This window comes from Athene noctua, chromosome 23, assembly GCF_965140245.1.
Source record: "Athene noctua chromosome 23, bAthNoc1.hap1.1, whole genome shotgun sequence".
In the NCBI taxonomy this organism is placed as follows: Eukaryota; Metazoa; Chordata; class Aves; order Strigiformes; family Strigidae; genus Athene; species Athene noctua.
This window is the reverse complement of record NC_134059.1, coordinates 2,793,049-2,813,308: the sequence shown is the minus strand read 5'-3', so window position 1 is coordinate 2,813,308 and position 20,260 is coordinate 2,793,049. Positions and strand designations below refer to the sequence as shown.

At 44.9% G+C, this 20,260-nt stretch overlaps 1 protein-coding gene across 1 annotated transcript in view; it reads left to right on the top strand.

Moving 5' to 3' along the window:
- IGFN1 (immunoglobulin like and fibronectin type III domain containing 1) overlaps nucleotides 1-20,260 on the top strand; it is a 32,900-nt gene that overhangs the window by 10,604 nt on the left and 2,036 nt on the right. The window contains exons 11-24 of the mRNA XM_074925820.1: nucleotides 159-815; nucleotides 903-1,253; nucleotides 4,932-5,705; nucleotides 6,968-7,092; nucleotides 7,879-8,020; nucleotides 8,555-8,851; nucleotides 9,491-9,790; nucleotides 10,659-10,832; nucleotides 12,061-12,189; nucleotides 12,666-12,968; nucleotides 14,335-14,423; nucleotides 15,386-15,581; nucleotides 16,204-16,503; nucleotides 17,012-17,338. Of these exons, the coding sequence (XP_074781921.1) occupies nucleotides 159-815; nucleotides 903-1,253; nucleotides 4,932-5,705; nucleotides 6,968-7,092; nucleotides 7,879-8,020; nucleotides 8,555-8,851; nucleotides 9,491-9,790; nucleotides 10,659-10,832; nucleotides 12,061-12,189; nucleotides 12,666-12,968; nucleotides 14,335-14,423; nucleotides 15,386-15,581; nucleotides 16,204-16,503; nucleotides 17,012-17,338 (4,164 nt within the window). The remainder of the gene's footprint in view (nucleotides 1-158; nucleotides 816-902; nucleotides 1,254-4,931; nucleotides 5,706-6,967; nucleotides 7,093-7,878; nucleotides 8,021-8,554; nucleotides 8,852-9,490; nucleotides 9,791-10,658; nucleotides 10,833-12,060; nucleotides 12,190-12,665; nucleotides 12,969-14,334; nucleotides 14,424-15,385; nucleotides 15,582-16,203; nucleotides 16,504-17,011; nucleotides 17,339-20,260) is intronic.

Sequence of the window (20,260 nt, the reverse complement as noted above, 5' to 3'; positions counted from 1 at the left end):
TATGTTTCTGTGTTCTAGAATGAAATTACAACAAAAAGCTAACACGTTTTCTTTGGTTGCTGATGTAATACATGACCTATTGTCTATTCATTTATTTTTTTTTCCTTTTTTCCTGTAAATTATATCTCCTCCAATCAAACAATCCATCTTCAATACAGATGCCAAAGGAAAGAGGAGACAGGGTGAAGAAGGTGAAAGAGAGAAATCTGAGAGCCTGAAAGAAACACTGCCAGATAAAGATAGGGCTAAGAAACTTCGACGCAGAGAATATGTTGACAGTGAAGATCATCTCATGGACACTGGTGTGGAAAAAGATGGCTGGCACAGAAATAGTCAAGGCGGCAGTCAAGGCCACTCCATTGATTCTGATGGAAGTCATAGATTTTTGGGAAAAGATGGGCTACATGGAGCCCACAGAAATGGAAGGATGGGATTTGGACAGTTTTCTGGAGCAGACCTAGATGGAGACTCAGTGACAAATGATGGTAGTAGCTTTGGATTAAAAGGTTTAGGAGGCAAAAGTGGATTAAGGCCTTTTTGCAGCAAGGATTCCATGACAGGTAGAGCAGATACTGGTGATGGATTAGGAGGAGCAGGTGAACGGTATTCTGTGGATGGCAGAGATGATGGTGTGCTGGATGCTGTTAATGTTGACATGGATATGGGAGAAGGTGTGGGCTCTCAGCATGACAAGGATGGTAAATTAGGTGATACTAGTTACAGAGCTGGCTTTGGGGGTGTTGGGAGATTAGGTGCTACAGATGGAAGATCTGTGTTAGATGGACTTGATCCTGATTCAACCAGGGTGGGAGACGGTAAGAGTGGTCAGGGTGATCTGTTGAGTAGGGCTAGTCCAGGGACTAGAGCTAGAAAGAATGCTGCAGGTACTGAGACAGCAGGAGGAATGAGGTCCCCTTATGGCAAGGATGGTCTGCCGACTGTAGTTGATATAAATGAAGCAAATAGAAGCAGAAAAGGACAAATAGGAGCTCCCTATGGCAAGGATGGACTGACACTTCATGCTAGCAGTCATTTAGGTCAGACAGGAACATCTGGCTTGTTGTATGGTCCAGGAGGTCTTCCAACCGAAGATGGGGCTATGTCTGGTGCAGGTGGCAGTTCTACCAGGGAAATGGAAGCTTTCTATGGTCCAGATGGTCAGCTAGTGGGACCAGGGGTTGGTGATGGTGGTGCAGCTGGTCCAGGGGGAATTGGGTCTCCCTATGGAAAGGATGATATCCCACTTCAAGCAGGTATTGGTAGTGCTGGGGTAGCTGGTGCAGGGGGAGGTGGATCTCCTTATGGAAAAGATATCCTCACTACTGGAGCAGGCATTGGTGGGCCTACAGCTGGTGGTTTTGGAGGTGTTGGATCTCCCCATGGAAAGGATGGACTTCTGCTTCCTGCTGGCATCGGTGATGCTGCTGCAGGGAGTGTTGGGCATCACTATGGAAAGGATGGCCTCCCAGTTGGGGCTGGCATTGGTGGTGCTGGTGTAGCTGGTGCAGGAGGAATTAGTTCTCCCTATGGAAAGGATGGTGTCCCAGTTGGGACTGGTCATGGTGGTGCTGGTATAGCTGGGGCAGGAGGAGTTGGTTCTCCCTATGGAAAGGATGGTGTCCCAGTTGGGGCTGGCATCAGTAGTGCTGGTGTAGGTGGAGCAGGAGGAGTTGGTTCTCCCTATGGAAAGGATGGTTTCCCAGTTGGGGCTGGTCATGGTGGTGCTGGTATAGCTGGGGCAGGAGGAGTTGGTTCTCCCTATGGAAAGGATGGTGTCCCAGTTGGGGCTGGCATCAGTAGTGCTGGTGTAGGTGGAGCAGGAGGAGTTGGTTCTCCCTATGGAAAGGATGGTTTCCCAGTTGGGGCTGGCATTGGTGGTGCTGGTGTAGGTGGAGCAGGAGGAGTTGGTTCTCCCTATGGAAAGGATGGTTTCCCAGTTGGGGCTGGCATCGGTAGTGCTGGTGTAGGTGGAGCAGGAGGAGTTGGTTATCTCTATGGAAAGGATGGTTTCCCAGTTGGGGCTGGTCTTGGTGGTGCTGGTGTAGCTGGAGCAGGAGGAGTTGGTTCTCCCTATGGAAAGGATGGTGTCCCAGTTGGGGCTGGCATCGGTACTGCTGGTGTAGGTGGAGCAGGAGGAGTTGGTTCTCCCTATGGAAAGGATGGTTTCCCAGTTGGGGCTGGCATTGGTGGTGCTGGTGTAGGTGGAGGAGGAGGAGTTGGTTCTCCCTATGGAAAGGATGGTTTCCCAGTTGGGGCTGGCATTGGTGGTGCTGGTGTAGGTGGAGGAGGAGGAGTTGGTTCTCCCTATGGAAAGGATGGTGTCCCAGTTGGGGCTGGTCTTGGTGGTGCTGGTGTAGCTGGTGTAGGTGGAGTTGGTTCTCCCTATGGAAAGGATGGTGTCCCAGTTGGGGCTGGTCTTGGTGGTGCTGGTGTAGCTGGTGCAGGAGGAGTTGGTTCTCCCTATGGAAAGGATGGTGTCCCAGTTGGGGCTGGTCTTGGTGGTGCTGGTGTAGCTGGTGCAGGAGGAGTTGGTTCTCCCTATGGAAAGGATGGTGTCCCAGTTGCGGCTGGTCTTGGTGGTGCTGGTGTAGCTGGTGCAGGAGGAGTTGGTTCTCCCTATGGAAAGGATGGTGTCCCAGTTGGGGCTGGCACTGGTGGTGCTGGTGTAGGTGGAGCAGGAGGAGTTGGTTCTCCCTATGGAAAGGATGGTTTCCCAGTTGGGGCTGGCACTGGTGGTGCTGGTGTAGGTGGAGCAGGAGGAGTTGGTTCTCCCTATGGAAAGGATGGTTTCCCAGTTGGGGCTGGTATTGGTGGTGCTGGTGTAGCTGGAGCAGGAGGAGTTGGTTCTCCCTATGGAAAGGATGGTTTCCCAGTTGGGGCTGGTACTGGTGGTGCTGGTGTAGGTGGAGCAGGAGGAGTTGGTTCTCCCTATGGAAAGGATGGTGTCCCAGTTGGGGCTGGTCTTGGTGGTGCTGGTGTAGGTGGAGCAGGAGGAGTTGGTTCTCCCTATGGAAAGGATGGTTTCCCAGTTGGGGCTGGTGTTGGTGGTGCTGGTGTAGCTGGTGCAGGAGGAGTTGGTTCTCCCTGTGGAAAGGATGGTTTCCCAGTTGGGGCTGGTGTTGGTGGTGCTGGTGTAGCTGGAGCAGGAGGAGTTGGTTCTCCCTATGGAAAGGGTGGTTTCCCAGTTGGGGCTGGTGTTGGTGGTGCTGGTGTAGCTGGAGCAGGAGGAGTTGGTTCTCCCTATGGAAAGGATGGTGTCCCAGTTGGGACTGGTGTTGGTGGTGCTGGTGTAGCTGGTGCAGGAGGAGTTGGTTCTCCCTATGGAAAGGATTGTTTCCCAGTTGGGGCTGGTGTTGGTGGTGCTGGTGTAGCTGGAGCAGGAGGAGTTGGTTCTCCCTGTGGAAAGGATGGTTTCCCAGTTGGGGCTGGCATTGGTCGTGCTGGTGTAGGTGGAGCAGGAGGAGTTGGTTCTCCCTATGGAAAGGGTGGTTTCCCAGTTGGGGCTGGTGTTGGTGGTGCTGGTGTAGCTGGAGCAGGAGGAGTTGGTTCTCCCTATGGAAAGGATGGTTTCCCAGTTGGGGCTGGCATTGGTGGTGCTGGTGTAGCTGGCGCAGGAGGAGTTGGTTCTCCCTATGGAAAGGATGGTTTCCCAGTTGGGGCTGATGTTGGTGGTGCTGGTGTAGCTGGAGCAGGAGGAGTTGGTTCTCCATATGGAAAGGATGGTTTCCCAGTTGGGGCTGGCATTGGTCGTGCTGGTGTAGGTGGAGCAGGAGGAGTTGGTTCTCCCTATGGAAAGGGTGGTTTCCCAGTTGGGGCTGGTGTTGGTGGTGCTGGTGTAGCTGGAGCAGGAGGAGTTGGTTCTCCCTATGGAAAGGATGGTTTCCCAGTTGGGGCTGGCATTGGTGGTGCTGGTGTAGCTGGTGCAGGAGGAGTTGGTTCTCCCTATGGAAAGGATGGTTTCCCAGTTGGGGCTGATGTTGGTGGTGCTGGTGTAGCTGGAGCAGGAGGAGTTGGTTCTCCATATGGAAAGGATGGTTTCCCAGTTGGGGCTGGCACTGGTGGTGCTGGTGTAGCTGGTGCAGGAGGAGTTGGTTCTCCCTATGGAAAGGATGGTGTCCCAGTTGGGGCTGGCATTGGTGGTGCTGGTGTAGGTGGAGGAGGAGGAGTTGGTTCTCCCTATGGAAAGGATGGTTTCCCAGTTGGGGCTGGTATTGGTGGTGCTGGTGTAGCTGGAGCAGGAGGAGTTGGTTCTCCATATGGAAAGGATGGTTTCCCAGTTGGGGCTGGTGTTGGTGGTGCTGGTGTAGCTGGAGCAGGAGGAGTTGGTTCTCCCTATGGAAAGGATGGTTTCCCAGTTGGGGCTGGTGTTATTGGTGCTGGTGTAGCTGGAGCAGGAGGAGTTGGTTCTCCCTATGGAAAGGATGGTTTCCCAGTTGTGGCTGGTACTGGTGCTGCTGGTGTAGCTGGTGCAGGAGGAGTTGGTTCTCCCTATGGAAAGGATGGTTTCCCAGTTGGTGCTGGTACTGGTGGTGCTGGTGTAGCTGGAGCAGGAGTAGTTGGTTCTCCCTATGGAAAGGATGGTTTCCCAGTTGGGGCTGGTGTTGGTGGTGCTGGTGTAGCTGGTGCAGGAGGAGTTGGTTCTCCCTATGGAAAGGATGGTTTCCCAGTTGGGGCTGGTACTGGTGGTGCTGGTGTAGCTGGAGCAGGAGGAGTTGGTTCTCCCTATGGAAAGGATGGTGTCCCAGTTGGGACTGGCATTGGTGGTGCTGGTGTAGCTGGTGCAGGAGGAGTTGGTTCTCCCTATGGAAAGGATGGTTTCCCAGTTGGGGCTGGCACTGGTGGTGCTGGTGTAGCTGGTGCAGGAGGAGTTGGTTCTCCCTATGGAAAGGATGGTGTCCCAGTTGGGCCTGGCATTGGTGGTGCTGGTGTAGGTGGTGGTGGGCGAATTGGTTCTTTCTATGGAAGGGATGATGTCCCATCTGGGGGTGTAGCAGGAGGTGCTCAGTTCCCTTTTGGGTCTGAAGAAGTAATGGGATCTCTCCACGGCAGGGATGCTACGTGGAGCAGAGCTCAGGGATATATAGGTGGAGCAGGAGGAGATGCCTTCTCAGAAGGTCGTGATTTCAGTGCCTCTGCAGTACGGGGAACTGGGTCTCTCCATGGCAAGGACAGTGGGTCAGCTGGAGGTAGGGCTGGTGCAGGTGGTGTTGGCAGATTAGGTGCTGGTGAAAGGGAGTTACATGGTAAGGAAGGTGTGGTAGGTGCTCTTGGACGAGGTGGTGAATATGGGCTGGATTCACATCCTGGGAAATCTTCTACTGGGCGTGAAACTGTAAAGGGCACTGCCAGTCATTTCAGAGGATCAGGGAACAAAGATTCATCTGGTGACCGAGTTTCACTTTCAGGTCAAGGAGATGCTGGGGGTGCGGGAAGAGGTTTAGAAAAGTTGGGCTCCCTTTATGGCAAAAATTCTGCCTTTGGAGGGCCAGGGATTAAATCCTATAACAGAGCAGTTGGTGGGAGGATTTCAGGTGGTCTTACTCAAGGGTCATTGGATCATGGTCAGATGTCAGATCTTTATGCCGGACCTCCTTCAATAAACCAGAGAAAACAGGAACCCGACCTTGATATCAAAGCAAATGATTTCTTCAAGAATACAGAAAGTCCGGGAAAAAGAAGATATTATTGCCTAGATGATCTGAAAGGTACGTGCTTAATTGGTGACCTGTATTGATGGGCTTTACATTTGCATGCTCATATTCCTAATCCTGGAGCGAAATCAAATTTTATGGTTTAGACAAATGTAGCTGTATGTAGAAATTTGGTTATACTGTAATCTGTTCCTAATTCTACCACTGATTTGCTGTTTGACCTTACAAATTTGCTCAGATCAAACTGCTTTAAAAGTCTAAATGATCTTGGTTTAAGTTGTCTTAAATGGGTATCATCTCTTCATTCAGATAAACGATTCAGATCCACATCGAACAGATTTCAGTTCACAGACATACTAGTTCCATGTAGTTTCAAGGAATATGGCCATGTTTCTTTGATATTCCTCCAATTTAAACATCGTTTCACTTTATTTGTTCTAACATCTAGTGCAAAGATCTGTGTTTTTCCAAGTTCTGGAAACAAATCTGTGCCTGCTTATATTAGATTAATATGCACATTGAGCCTAATATAGAGAGCTCTTTTCTCTTGTAGCATCAGAAATAATAGGGTGTTGAATATAATAAAAGGAGAGTAACGTGTATGCAGGTGTTTGACTAAGACTAGTGGCTACACTAGCAAGATGATAATGTGAAATTGTAGAAATTAGAAACTTCAAATGTGTAACCAAAGAGGAATATTCACCTAATGGAATTGCTGACATATTAGAAATTATCAAGGCAAACAAAACTTAAATAAAGAAGTAAAATCAACAAAATTGGAGTTAATGGGGGAGGAGGTGGAATGTTTATGAGAGAGGGGATGAGGATGTTAATTGGGGAAGGGAAAGAGGAATACAGGGGTAGAGAATAGCATGACTTGGGGCTGCTTAGAGGGAAGGGGTTGGGCAGCCCTGTGTCTGCTCAATGCAGAGGAAAAGACCGATGAAGTAGTATATCCATATCCTGGAGTAGCCTATTTTTTCCCACTGGCTGTGGAGGGAGCCAAGACAATGAATGAGCATAGACTTAAAATAGCAAATCTGTAGATGGATAACGTGATTTTGATGAATCCATTGCCTATTGGGTTGACGTTAGGACTATATTGTGTGCAGGCCAGCTGGTACATCCTTTCAGCACAATGAGTTTATGCCAGCTGGCCCACAGCGTTGTGGTACAAAAGCCTGTCATGACTACAGTATATATATTTTTTAAGAAGCTCTCTTTTCTCCTCACATGCATTTTCATCTATACATTTCTCTCTGTCAGTGTAACACAGAGTTAGCTTATTTCCAACATTTTATTTTCTGAATGTTCAGCACCACGCTGTTATGTCAACAAACGGTTACTTGATGTCAGTGTCCTGAAAGGGGAACCAGCTGAGCTGTCTTTCACTGTCAGTAAAGATGAAGTGACAGGAACCTGGTTTAAAGATGGATTAAAGGTAGGTATCCTCTAGCTACTGTTTTCTTTGGTTAGCAATGCTCTGCTCTCTGGCTCTACCTCTTATTAAGTGTTGTGTCAAGGTGTTAGTTTTACTGTAGTCTGAGTGTGGCCCTGGAAGGATTCTGCAAGAGCCTACTGATAATAAAATTTTTGATAGAAATCCAGCAAGATTTCTCCCCCTTCTTGCTACATGGCCTTTCCATTCTTGCTGACAACAGGAAGCTTTTTGTTTTCCATTTTTTTTTGGATGAGTGGAGATGGTGTGGGTCTTTTCCTTTCAATGCTATATTTTTTCTTTTCCTTGGTGAATGAGAGAAAAAAAGCAAGGGAAAAGTCTTCAAAAGATCCTTCAGGGAGGCATAACGTGAAGAGTGTTCTTTCAAATTAGTGCTTAAGATCAAGCATAGACATCATATACTATGTTCCAAACCACTGAAAAAGTAATTCCAGTCGTGGGATCCAGAAGATACTTTAGGAGTTCTGAGGTGGCATACCTGATCATGGACCAAAGTTTTTGTCATTAAGAATAGAGAAAGAGAGCTTGGAGATTTTGCTAAAATTTATTTTAATGGACTTTGAATAAAGTCTTTGTGGAGAGTATGTTGATAATGCTTATATTCGGTGCATTCAGATGAGTAATCCCAGAATATTATTGTGATTAAACATGCTTGTTATTCATAAATCTTTTCAATTACATTTCAACTTTTTGTCTGTCCCATTTACGTTTGGATCGCCCTCTTTTTTCCTCTTGTTTAAGAATGGGTCTCTGTGCTTTACCTTGTAGTTAACAAGCATGGATGGAATCATTATTGAAAAGGAAGGTCTAGTCCACAAGCTAATTATTAACAAAGTGGAAGATATTCATGCTGGGAAATACAGGTTTGAAGGTGGAGATATAAAAACTGAAGCTTCAATTTTTGTTGAAGGTGAGTCTGTTCAAGCTACCAATGTGACATGCTAGCCTTGATGTGCTTTAAGCATAACACATTTTCTTTAAATAGAATACATTTTCTTGGAGACCTATAATCGGTTATTGAGACAACTTAATTGTAAATAATTGCCATGTAAATAGGAGATAGTTTTTCTACAGAGTGGTGGGTTTTGTATGTACAAATTTAACCAGGGAGGCTTCCTGATTAGTTTCTATTATTAACTCAAAGATTTTGGGGTGCACATAACACTTTATCAGACCATATTCTTCATCCTTGTGTTTATTGTATTTCCTATGAGAAATTTGCTCCAGTGAAAGAGACAGTATGATACTGCAGATACCTTGTGATAATTATCCTGTAAAAAAGTACATGTATTTACGGGAAGCACTGAGTGTGCAACTAAAGGTAAAGGTCCAAATGTAAGCTTCTAAGCATTATTGGCAGCATCATGAGGGAAGACCTTTAGTCCAAGGTGAGCCTTATCCTCTTTGAATTGCAGTTTTTAATGACTTTGTATCACCTGCTTAGATCCTCCACAGGTTGACAAAGTTCTCCTCAAAAACTTAACAAGTGTTCCTACTGTGGCCAAGGCAGGGGAAAAAGTAAAGATCAAGATCCCTTTTGAGGGCCGGCTGCCAGTCAGAGCAACGTGGCTAAAGGACAGAATGGAGCTAGCAGACGACACAAGGATTCGTGTTGATAAAACAGAGACCTTTACCATGCTGTCCATCTCCAGCAGTGAGAGAAAGGACTGTGGAGATTACAAAGTCAGGCTGAAGAATGACAGTGGGGTCCTGGAGATCAACTTAAAGCTCGTGGTAGTAGGTAAGAGCCCCTCAACATTCACTGAGGCTCTCATTGTAAAACTGTGGCAGGGAACCCATTAACACTGGTGACAATCTAGAGTTACTGGGTGTGCCAAAATGTACAAGACTGTAATTTTTCACTAAATCAGGGTACAAGCAAAGAAGGCTGACATATTTCTTGCCCTTTCATTCAAGGTGACACAAATCTAGTTTGGTTTTGCACAGCCTCAGCAGCTGAGTTTTGAATGTTGGGTGACTGTGGGAGATGGGACTATGTGCAACAGGCAAATCTGAAATAGATTACCGTGGCCAAATTCAACCCTACCATAAATGTCTGTGCTCTTTTGGAAGACCAGAAATGGTGTTCTTCCTTATAAGCAAGCTGAATTGGTGCAGTGCTTATGGGTACAATTAGCCCATGGAGAAAGGACCTGGGTTCACCCCACTTCCCCCCCACCCCGTGCCATTATCGAAAGGTAGAAGAGTGGAAGGTTTGAAGAGGCAATTCAAGTGCCCAGCCCTCATTCTGCAACCATGCATTTAGTCCGTCAGAAACTGAGTCTCCCAGCTCATGAGCAAGAGACACCATCTGCTCCAAACCCAGGAGCATGTCTGGGTTTGGAGCCAACTCATAGTCTCTCTGTGTTCATCTTTTCAGACAAGCCACAGCCACCTGCAGGACCCCTCAAAATTGTAGAAAGCTCTGCAAATGACATCACCATCCAGTGGAAACCCCCAAAAGATGATGGGGGCAAACCAGTGCAACGCTACATTGTTGAGAGACAGCAGGTAGGCAAGAACGACTGGGAGACTTTGGGAGAAGTCCCTAAGAGCTGTACTACCTTCACTACTAACAAAGTGGAACAAGACATGATCTACTACTTCAGGGTGAAAGCTGTGAATGCTGAGGGAACTAGTGATGCGCTGGAATCAGATGAAGTGAAGGCTGTCGGTAAAGGTAAGGAAGAACTTTTCATAACTGTGTTTGACAACCGTCTGGGAAATTCATTATCAAAGCTGACATCAAAGAAAACTCACTGCATTTTGGATGTTGCTACAGAGCTAAACTTGAATCACAGCTGTGAAGTCTTTACACGAGTCGGAGGAGATTGAACATCAAGACTAGAAGTTTATTGTAGGCTTTGATGATGCTGAGTGAGATGGCATTACATTCTCAGTTATGCTCCATTCTCAATTGGAAAGCAAGATTCTTGGGGCAAATGCAATATGCATCAAGATCAGAGGAAATTTTTCCTGGGGTGGCTACAAAGGGAACACATGAGGCCTTTTCTTAACTCTATAGGCAAAGGAGTGTGGTGTATGCGCAGTGTTTTTCAGCATGCCCACTTCATTACCCTGATTTCCAAACAGTTTTGTCATGAGCCTAAATGTAGTATTAGAAAGAAAGCAGTGCTCTATTCTATTTCTATTTCTATTCATGATTATGAGAAGCCCTATGTATTGTGAATGCTTTAGCACAGGGCTAAGAAAGTGCGTTCTGTTTCCCATGTCTGTCATTAAAAGCAAGAATAATGCTGACTTTTCCTACCATGTAAGAATGACATGCCTCACTCCATAGGCTGACAGTGGAGCTGTCAGTCGTGATGACAGCAGGTCTTTCATGAAAACAAGATTCACAAACAGACATCCATACTGGATCCTGTTTGTGTGAGGAATAGGATACACAGCTTCAGGTCTCAGTCAGGTTTTCAGAACACATCCATACGAATACCTTGGGGAAACTGGAAGAAGACACTACACAGAACACTTCCTTGTCTTGCAATAAAAATATACCTGCTAGTAATGAAAAACTAATCTCTTTCTAGCTTCACCTGGTGCCCCAGATCCCCCTGAGATTGTCAGTGCCAGCAGAGACACCATCACAATATCCTGGAAAGTACCTCGTAAAACTGGCAGTTCCCAAATTGTGGGATATATTGTTCAAAAACGCAAGAAGGGTACCATGACCTGGCTGCCAGTCAACAACGTGCCTATAGCAGGTAAGTAGCTTCAATCCTGGAACACACTGGAAGACTTGAAAAAAGTAAAAAGGTCAGCTGGGTTCAGTAGCACCTTAGGATCTTATAACTTTTCACATCAGTGTTTTTCCTCTGGATTTCTTGAGCTGCTGACTGTCCCCGTTGCAAACATATTACCCCTGTCTGAAGTTTTACCTTCTTATCTTTCACAGCTCTAGTGTATATGTTTTCTTACAACTACATTTGTCTCACAACTAAGGTTTCATGGCTGTGCCATAGCAGAGCCAGCTTTTGGGTTTATATACAGCTGAATGCCTGGGAGGAGGCTTATGAACTTTTCTAGGCTGTGTGCAAGCATATGGCTGGAGAAGAGTGCAGAGAAGCTCACTGCTGCAGCCTGGGATGTAGCTCCTCTAAAGATAAACTGATGGCTCCAATTTCTGGAACTAAAGTCTTCATATGCAGAACTACTGTCCTCCGTCCTTGTGCTAGAAACTTGGCAGACAGGAATTTATGCATGCAAGGAATATAAAAAACCACAAGTGATGTGTATGAGCTCCAAAATGTGTTTTGGCTATAGCTAGCAATATCTGCCAGGTGCAAGCTAGTGCTCTTACCTGGTATAGAAGAGTTTAGGATTATCACGTGAGGAAAAGTAGTATCTATCCTTTCTCTAACTTCATAGCTCTCAAGTGCTGTTTGGTTTGAAATGCAATACAATGAACATAGAATCACAGATTCACAGAATCATCCAGGTTGGAAAAGCCCTTGAAGCTCCTCCAGCCCGACCATGACCCTCACCCTGACCATTCCCAACTCCCCCAGATCCCTCAGTGCTGGGTCAGCCCGACTCTTCAACCCCTCCAGGGATCCCGGGGACTCCCCCCTGCCCTGGGCAGCCCATTCCAACGCCCAACAGCCCCTTCTGCACAGAAATCCTTCCTCAGAGCCAGCCTGACCCTGCCCTGGGCAGCTTGAGGCCATTCCCTCTGGGCCTGGTGCTGGGTCCTTGGCTCAAGAGACTCATCCCCAGCTCTCTGCAACCTTTCAGGAAAGGAACATATCCCAGTAAGTACATATGCACTTGGATAGGGAAGGGCAGGGGAATCAGTGACAGCATTTATACATGGCTCCTGAGAATTAACTCAGTCCACAGTTCTCTGTGGAGTAAAGTACAGCATTGTTGTCTCACCCTTTCCTGCTTGGGGAACAGCTTACCTGAGCCAACATGCTCCTTTTCTTTCTGCAGACAAGAAGCTGAAAATGACCGGTCTCAAGAAAGGTCTGCAGTATGAATTTCGTGTGTCAGCTGTCAATGCTGCTGGCATAGGAGATGCCAGTGAACCCTCACAGCCTGTCTTTGCACGGGATTCCACAAGTAAGTGCACTGCCCCCCATCCTTCTGGCTTGGCCATACTTACAGCTGAATGTAGAGCGATGATGTTAGTGTGGAGAGGCATGTTTTTAAATGCATTGTAAAAGTATGTGAAGACAAAGATCAAATAATTGGGGAATGTTTCATGGCTGAGAATATGCTGTCAGCATGAGGAAGGAATGGGAGGATTTCCTGTGTGATGTGTAAGTCAAGATGTGGCAGACTCCCTGTATGGGAGTTATGTGCAGTGTGGTATTCAGGATGGGTTGCAGACTGTTTCAGGAGTGTTGCAGATTGTACTGTGTGCCTGGCAGGAGCAGGCACCTGGACCCAGCTTTGAAGAACCGGGACGAGGTGGAGGCCAGACAGCAGGGTGGATATTCAGTGCACTTCAAGAATGTTGGGGAATCTCAGGAAGTGACTGAAAAGAGGGGACAGAAATCCTAGAAAAATAGTTTAAATAAAATTCCTCTTTTCAGAATCTCCAGGTCAAGTGCAGGACCTTAAAGTGAGCAGCAGTGACAGCACTAGTGTCACGTTGACATGGAAGAGACCTGAAGCAAAAGATGGGAGCGACGTGAAAGGCTATGAGGTGGAGATGCGGTCTTCTAAGAACCTCAACTGGACCAAATGCAATACTCTTCCCATAGAGACGACCACTTACACAGTTAAAGGCCTCCAAGCCAAGGAGGTGTACTTCCTACGTGTGAGAGCCCTCAATGACGGTGGCCCGGGGGAACCTGCAGAGCTTGAAGCTCACCTTGAAGCTCCTTCCCCTGTGGGTAAGCCAAAGTGGGCTGCTTTCAGAATGAACGAGGTCACTCTATAGGTAACAGGATGCAGGTGAGGTCTGTAGGTCACTCTGACGAGTGCCAGGCTCTTTCAAGTGCCAGGCTGTAGCAGGACGTAGCTCCTCTAGAGTATGGTCTTATTTGGTCACCTCATCAGGAAATTCTGAAGATTTAACTGAAGAAACGTGCAATGCACAGTGTTCAGCTCATGTTAAAGACTCTTTATGATAAAAGAACCCCCAAAACTCTATTTTCTCCTTGGATTTACATTTTGCCCCCTGTGAGGAGCTATGCCACAGTCACGATCACCAGACGGAAACCACACATACCTTATGCCTACCCATGCTCTTTTAAGGGGAAAATATAGTTTTCAGTCTATTTTTATACAGTCTTGTGTAATTAAACATTTTATTTCATTCTTTTAAATTGCAATTCTTGTAAACTTTAATTTCCTTTTTAATTTTATAGTTTGAAAGTTTTCACCATTTTCACTTTTTCATCTTTAATTGCAATCTGTAGCTCTGGGGGGTTTTTCCTGCTGTTTGGGAACATTGCAGAAATACATAAGTAAGAGATAATTCTATGAGGTTGTATTCTATTCTATTCTATTCTATTCTATTCTATTCTATTCTATAATTCTATTCTCTAATTAATCTTCCTCAGCTTGGGTCCTAAGTGAAAATGTCTGCTTTTGACCTATGCCTGGAAACTCCTTTTATAATCAGTCAGTAAATAGATAAATATATTAGTCCATCTGGGAAGCAGTTTTTTCAGTTTCAAAGTAGAAATGCTAAAGACAATTTAGCACTATTGTATTTGGCATTTTTAGAAAAATGCTAAATACAACAGTAAGTTGTATTGATGAAAAGGGAAAAGAAAGAAAAAGTATTTAAAATACTAAAAAATACTATCTTTAATATGCTTAGGCCAGTTTCCTAGGGAAGTTCTGTACTGTGCACTGCACATGTATTTCGTAAGTGCCCACTGCAACTTCCTTTTCCCCAGATGTCATTTTACACAAAAGATCGTCCATGTGATGGGATAAAATTTGTCAAAGAGCCGATTTCTTCGTGTTGGAGACATCGCATGTATACAAACATTGTTGTGAATGTATTTTTACATCATTTCCCCTTGTTTAGTCATAGTGATAAATAATTAGTAATAAAATTTGAAAGGTGTAAACTCTGGTACTGAATCAAGGAGCCTTTTTTTCCAGAGTACTACTATGAGTTTTTCAACAGCCTGCAGACTAGTTGTTGGAAAGGCATTAGGGGTATTGAACACATGAATATGATTTTGTCAGCCAGTGACTCTGTAATAATGTACAACTTCTTATTGTAATCATTGTCTTTCGCAGTTTCTCCCAGGTTACTAATAGATGACACAGTGAAAAGCTTTCTGGTTATAAAAGCAGGAAATACCATCCGAGTGAATATTCCCTTTGAAGTAAGTATCAAATGTTTGTAAGAATTCCCCACCTGCTTTTTTGTTGTAGTCAAGAGCAGACATGAAAACTGAGATACTGTTTTCTTGGCATGGAATTTTGTTTAGAAGACACTGGGCAAATCCTTTAACCTACCTGTGCTGTGTGTACTTTCTGCATGAGGAAAACATGAACAGGAATTCAGCTGTCGCTCTTGGCATTAGTGTTTCATGACATTATGTTCATTCATTAACCTGCAAACAAGGCACAATGCTGTCCATCCAACCATATCAATATTTTCATCATCTGGTACTAATCTGTCATACATAAGAGTTTAAAAATCAGTTAATTTCCCTCCGACTCCCTCAGAAGACCTTGGGGTAGCATTTCTAGCAACATCTTCTTGACTGTGTTTGTCTTATTAAGCACCAGGACTTAAGCTATATGACTTGGGAAATAGGCATGCAGTGACAGAAATCATGTGTGCTTTGATGTAAGCTTGGAACAACAGAGATAAAGCCTGGGATATCAAGAAGAGGTTGATGAAGCCAAAGTGCCAAAGTGTGTGTATTTGCTGGCCTTTCTCCTAATCTCTTGGAGAACAGAGACCAAAGATGGCTCAATGGAAATAAAGACTTTGAGGAAGTTTTTGATTCCCAAAACTGGCAGATCTTTTTAAAACTAGAAAATATTAACTGCTGATGTCATCTGTTGTTCTTGATCTAGCACACCTTGTTTGACATAGTTAACCTGAACACCTTACTACAATAACATTCTTAAAAGACACAGAGAAAGAGAAAAGCTACAAAGAAACTTTAGAGCAGCCCTTTATCCCAGACTCTTAGATCCACCTTGGATCCCTGTTTCTAAATATTACTTTACCGTATCAGGTAGGTATACATTTGGGACAAGATAATGAAAATAAAGATGTAAAGATGAAATGTGGAGGCAAAAGAGGGGCTATAACTCATGTTGTTCTTTACAGGCATCTCCAGATCCACTGGTGACCTGGTTAAAGGATGGGCTTCCTCTTCCAAAACGGGCTACAGTAAACACCGAAGATGGTACCACCCAGCTGCTGATTAGAGCAGCTGAATTCGCCGACAATGGCACCTACACTGTTGAGCTCCAGAACGGGTTAGGGAAAAGAGAAACATTCAGTTTCCAAGTTCAAGTTACAGGTAACTCACTACCATAAATACATACAGAATTATTGCGAGTAGGCAGTAGGCAACAGACTGAGCTCAGCAGGGTGAGCTCTGATGCAGTTAAGCCATGCAGGCACAGGGAGAACTGCAGTGCAATTTCCCACCAGTCTGGCCGCTTTGTGATATTGCTTGGCTGTGTCTGCAGGACAGAGCAATCTACTGATTAAAATTATACCTGGCTTCCAGGTATTCCTTGCTCGAAAAGGTAAGGTCACGCGGGTGGGTACTGCAAACCACAGAAGAGATCATGCTCTTTGTAAAAGTCTAAGGTCAGTCATCAGCAGGCTGTAGGACGTTTAGTCACAGCTACAACAACTCCATATGCTGTCTCCCTAAGAGGTGAAAAAGTTTAGCTGTCCCAGCCCTTGTCTCCTCCTGATGAGAAGGGAAGGAGGCTCAGCCACGCAGATGTAATGTAGCAGAAGTTCAGTTAATAGCAAATGAGTTTGTGTGACTGGAGAAGGAATCAAATTTTGTCCCTTCTAATCACCAGGATGTTTAGTCAGCCCCCAGACAGAGAATGGACTCAAAGTTTTTAGGGTTCTGTAATGTGCCACTTTCCCTACATTTTTGATATTATTGCTTCATCTGACAGATATCCCACAATCGCCTGGATCTATTCGATTGGAAGAGAATGTACCAAATACAGTGACAGTAACCTGGGAGCCATCACCATCTGAGAAATGGGAAAGTAATATCTACTACACAGTCCTGAAACGTGAATCACAGAAGGGCTTGTGGCACGTGGTGGGTGACCTGATCTACACCAACAAGTTCACATTCACCAAACTGGTCCCAGGCCGGGACTACTACTTTAGGGTTGTGGCAAAAAATGACTTGGGAGCCAGTGGTCCATCTGAAAGTGTGCATCCTTGGAGTATTCGAAAACCTAAAGGTAAAACAGCTTTTATGAGTATTTATCTCTGTGTTGTGATGCTTTGTGTTCTTTTATTGTTTCTAATACACCGTCCTGAAATGTGTCTCTCCTCCTGTGAACATTTAGTTGCTCAGAACAAGAAAGCACAGAGATACCCTAAGAAATTCCAGTTTGGCAGGGAAGACTTGCCCTTTCTGCATTGGCATTATGCAGAAAGATCCTTTATTTCCAGCCTTTATACCATGTCATTCACCACAAAATTAATTCCTAGCAAAATCTAGGATTTAAGTTTTGAAGAAACTGAAGTTTCTGACTTCAGAGTTAAATTCTGGCTAATTTGAGAAGAAAGACAGATTTCCATCCATAGGTACATGGCATCCCTGGCAATTTGCAGATTGCCAGACATTCTGCACAACCAAGTGCCGTGATTGAAAACCAGTCCCCTTAAACCCTGACTTCTATTGCTGTGAAGCAGTAGCTCAGTGTGTGTTTGTATGTTGCTGGGTTGTTTTTCTTTTTTTTACAGGTGAATTTCAAGTCAAACCACAGAAATACAGGGGAGTTAATCAAAACCAGCCCCCGAGATTCCTTGTCTGGTTGAAGCCTCACGTGGTGACTACGGGGAGTGAGTGCCATATGAGCTGTGCAGTTGGAGGCCACCCACCTCCAAAGATCACATGGTACAAGGACAGTAGAGACCTCTCCAATGATCCTACCTATTTTTGCACAAACGACTTTGGTGTCTGCTCCCTGGTCATTCTAGGTGTCACAAAACAGGATGAAGGAGAATATATGGTAGAAGCCACCAATGAATCGGGCCATGCATTCAGCAAAGCCTTCCTCACTATTAAAGGTAACAGTCTTTAATGCTTCTCTTTCTTCATTGCGTGATGTCATTGCTGTCAAGATGCCTTAAAATCTGTAGCCATACAGCTTTATTTACCTACAAGAGCAACCTCCTATAAGGCAGTGTATATTTGGATTGTTTTATTAAATTTTTAGTTAACCTACTAGTCATCAAGTATGAAACCAAAATAGAAATGAAAAGGCAGACATGAGAAAACCACTTGATATCTACATGAGCCAGAGGTTTTGGATGACCTTGAGCAAATCTTTTAGAAAGAAATATCCCATCTTTATTTGGTAAGGTAATATCTAGGTTAGATTTTTCTGTTGTGCAGGAGCTGCAGAATAAAAGATCCTGCAAGATGTGCAAGGGTAGGTGAAGTGGTGAGGAAACAGCTGGTGTTGGGTGGCCAGAGGCAGTGAGAAGGGAGGAGAGAGAGGGACGGGGTGTAAGTTAATAGAATCATTGGGGATCCTGATGTGAATCGGTGTAGCTGACTGAGTTGACACATGTTGTATGTATTTATGGATAAATACCATTGGCAATTTTACTTAGTTCTTTAAGAAATATCATTTACTTTGAGTCAAATATTTTCCTTTTAATGTAATTGAGAATACCATGGTGGGATTAGATGAGTGCAGAAATGGATTAAACCCCTGTAATCCTTTTGCAGACATTGGTCTTTTCATCCCTGTAACATTTCAGGTCTCCCTTCCAGTGTACCGTATAGATTATCCCTCACTACAATATTGAGCTACTTCTCTCTTTCTCTTATTTTCAGACTCCACCCTGTAGCATGGCCTTCTGAGAACATCTCTGCACTACTTGGTGAATGCGAAGGTTTTATTGAGAACTGGCTCTATACAAAGGCTATGTATTTATTTGCAGATGTGCACTATTGTCTGAGTGTTTTATTTTTCAGATCCAGTAGTTGCATGTCAAACATGATGCTACAATGCAGACAAAATGGGGAAAAAAGCTTTAAGAAAATTGTGTCTTTTTGTATTGATCATGGCTTTACACTAGACCTTTAAAACACAGATGAGAAGCTTCAGGAACACAGAAGATGAGAGGAAATAGAACTGGCCAAAATTAAACTTTCCGCGGAGAACACAGGTGTGAGAGATCATTCAGCCACCACCCTCACCTGCTGTCAGGCTACAACAAGAATATTTCTTGACACCAGACATCTATGAAGCTGGCTTTTTAGTGTGTGGTTTTCTAATCTGGAGCAATCATTTTATATTCCACATAATTCTCAGCAGGTTTCCTAATTCAGGTAGAAGCAGTTCTGCATGTATTCCACTGCCAGTAGCAGCTAGGTATATTATTTCCTTTAACCTCCAAGTTGAAAAGAGTATCTGGCTGGTAGTTTTATCTGGGCAAGAGATAAATTCCCAGACTAGGCTAACATGGGGTAGTGCTACTCACATTGAAAATGCATTGATGGGAATGAATGGAAATCTAGAACCAGTTGTGTTAGTGTGAGCAGATCAATGCTGTACTTAAACATACCATAGCAAGTGCTGTAAAAAAGGAAATATCAGTCCTAAACTACCACATTAGTATCACCTTTGAAACATAGCTGCCCCTACCTCATGACATTGCTACAACATTTTTGCCTAATGCAAAAAGAGGTTAAAAAATCTTCCATGTTTGAGCAGAAATATGAGGTACCACCAAAGATCCTCTGCCATGGCTGGGGGATTCCATCACTGAGTGGAAGAGACTGGAAGGCACAAATGTGATGATGACTGTACAAACATATCAGCATTGTGGCCTTAACACCAAATGGACTTTGATGACAGCATCTAGAAGATGGGAGAGTCTTGACCAAAGACTCAAAGCCACTGGATCCACAGCCAGCCAGTCAAACATTTATGTGGGGCTGAAATGTTCTTTTTGATTATATTTTCTACAATGTTGTACAGACATAGCAACAGTATATTATGAAATTAAACCATAATTCAGTAAAAACTACCATGAGTAAGCATTTATTTTGGAGAAGGAAGCTCAGCCAACTCCTGAATGCCAATCCATGTCTGCTGCAGTTTCCACATGAAATGGCTCTATAAGTTCATCTCTCACCCTGTATTGCCTATGTGTGTTCATGGAAGAACAGAGGAACGACAAATACAAGGCTTTTATAAGTGAATTCCTTGCTAATATCTGAGCGTGCTGATGGAGTGGCAGAGTAGTCATGCAAATTACATTCAAAAAATATAATAGTGTGCATGGCAGCATAAGCCAGCCTCTTCCTGATCAGGGTGTCCCATGGTAAGTGATCTCACACCTCCTTCCTTGAAGCTATCAATACCAGCTGCTGCTGGAAACATTTACGTTGCACGCTAATCTTAAGTAAGGATATTTATATCATGGCAACCCTCACCACTGTATTATAACCCCTGTCTCGGGCCCTTCTTGATCCTCCAGATGAAGCCTACGTACATCCCACCTGTTATATCCAAGGGAAATACAGGGCTACTCCCCCTTAAGTGTTGTCTTCCATCAGGGGCACAGATATCTGTTCTTCCCTTTCCCACATGTGGGCACCTCTGGTTAGTGCTCCCAGCCTATGGGCTGCCAAACCCCCCAAACTCTTGTCACAGAAACCGTCTCCCAGGAGAGTGGAGCTTCCCAGGACTGCCAGCACAGGCCTACCAGGCTCTAGCCTTGCAGCATCCTAAAAAATTGGGCAGAGCAGTGCCGGTGCCTGGCCTGCTCTCTGCTGTGCTGAGGCTGCTTGTCCCAGCTGTGCTGACATCCCGAGCAGTTTTGGTAGCCAGGTCAGTTGAGTACCTTAATGTGCTACTTGTCCATCCTTCAAGGGTGGAGTCTGGGCACAGAGAGTGTGTCCACCGAGCCATCTGCCACTGTCCACTGGGTGAAATGGGTGCGTGTGCTGAGCCAGAAGCATGGGACTGTGGT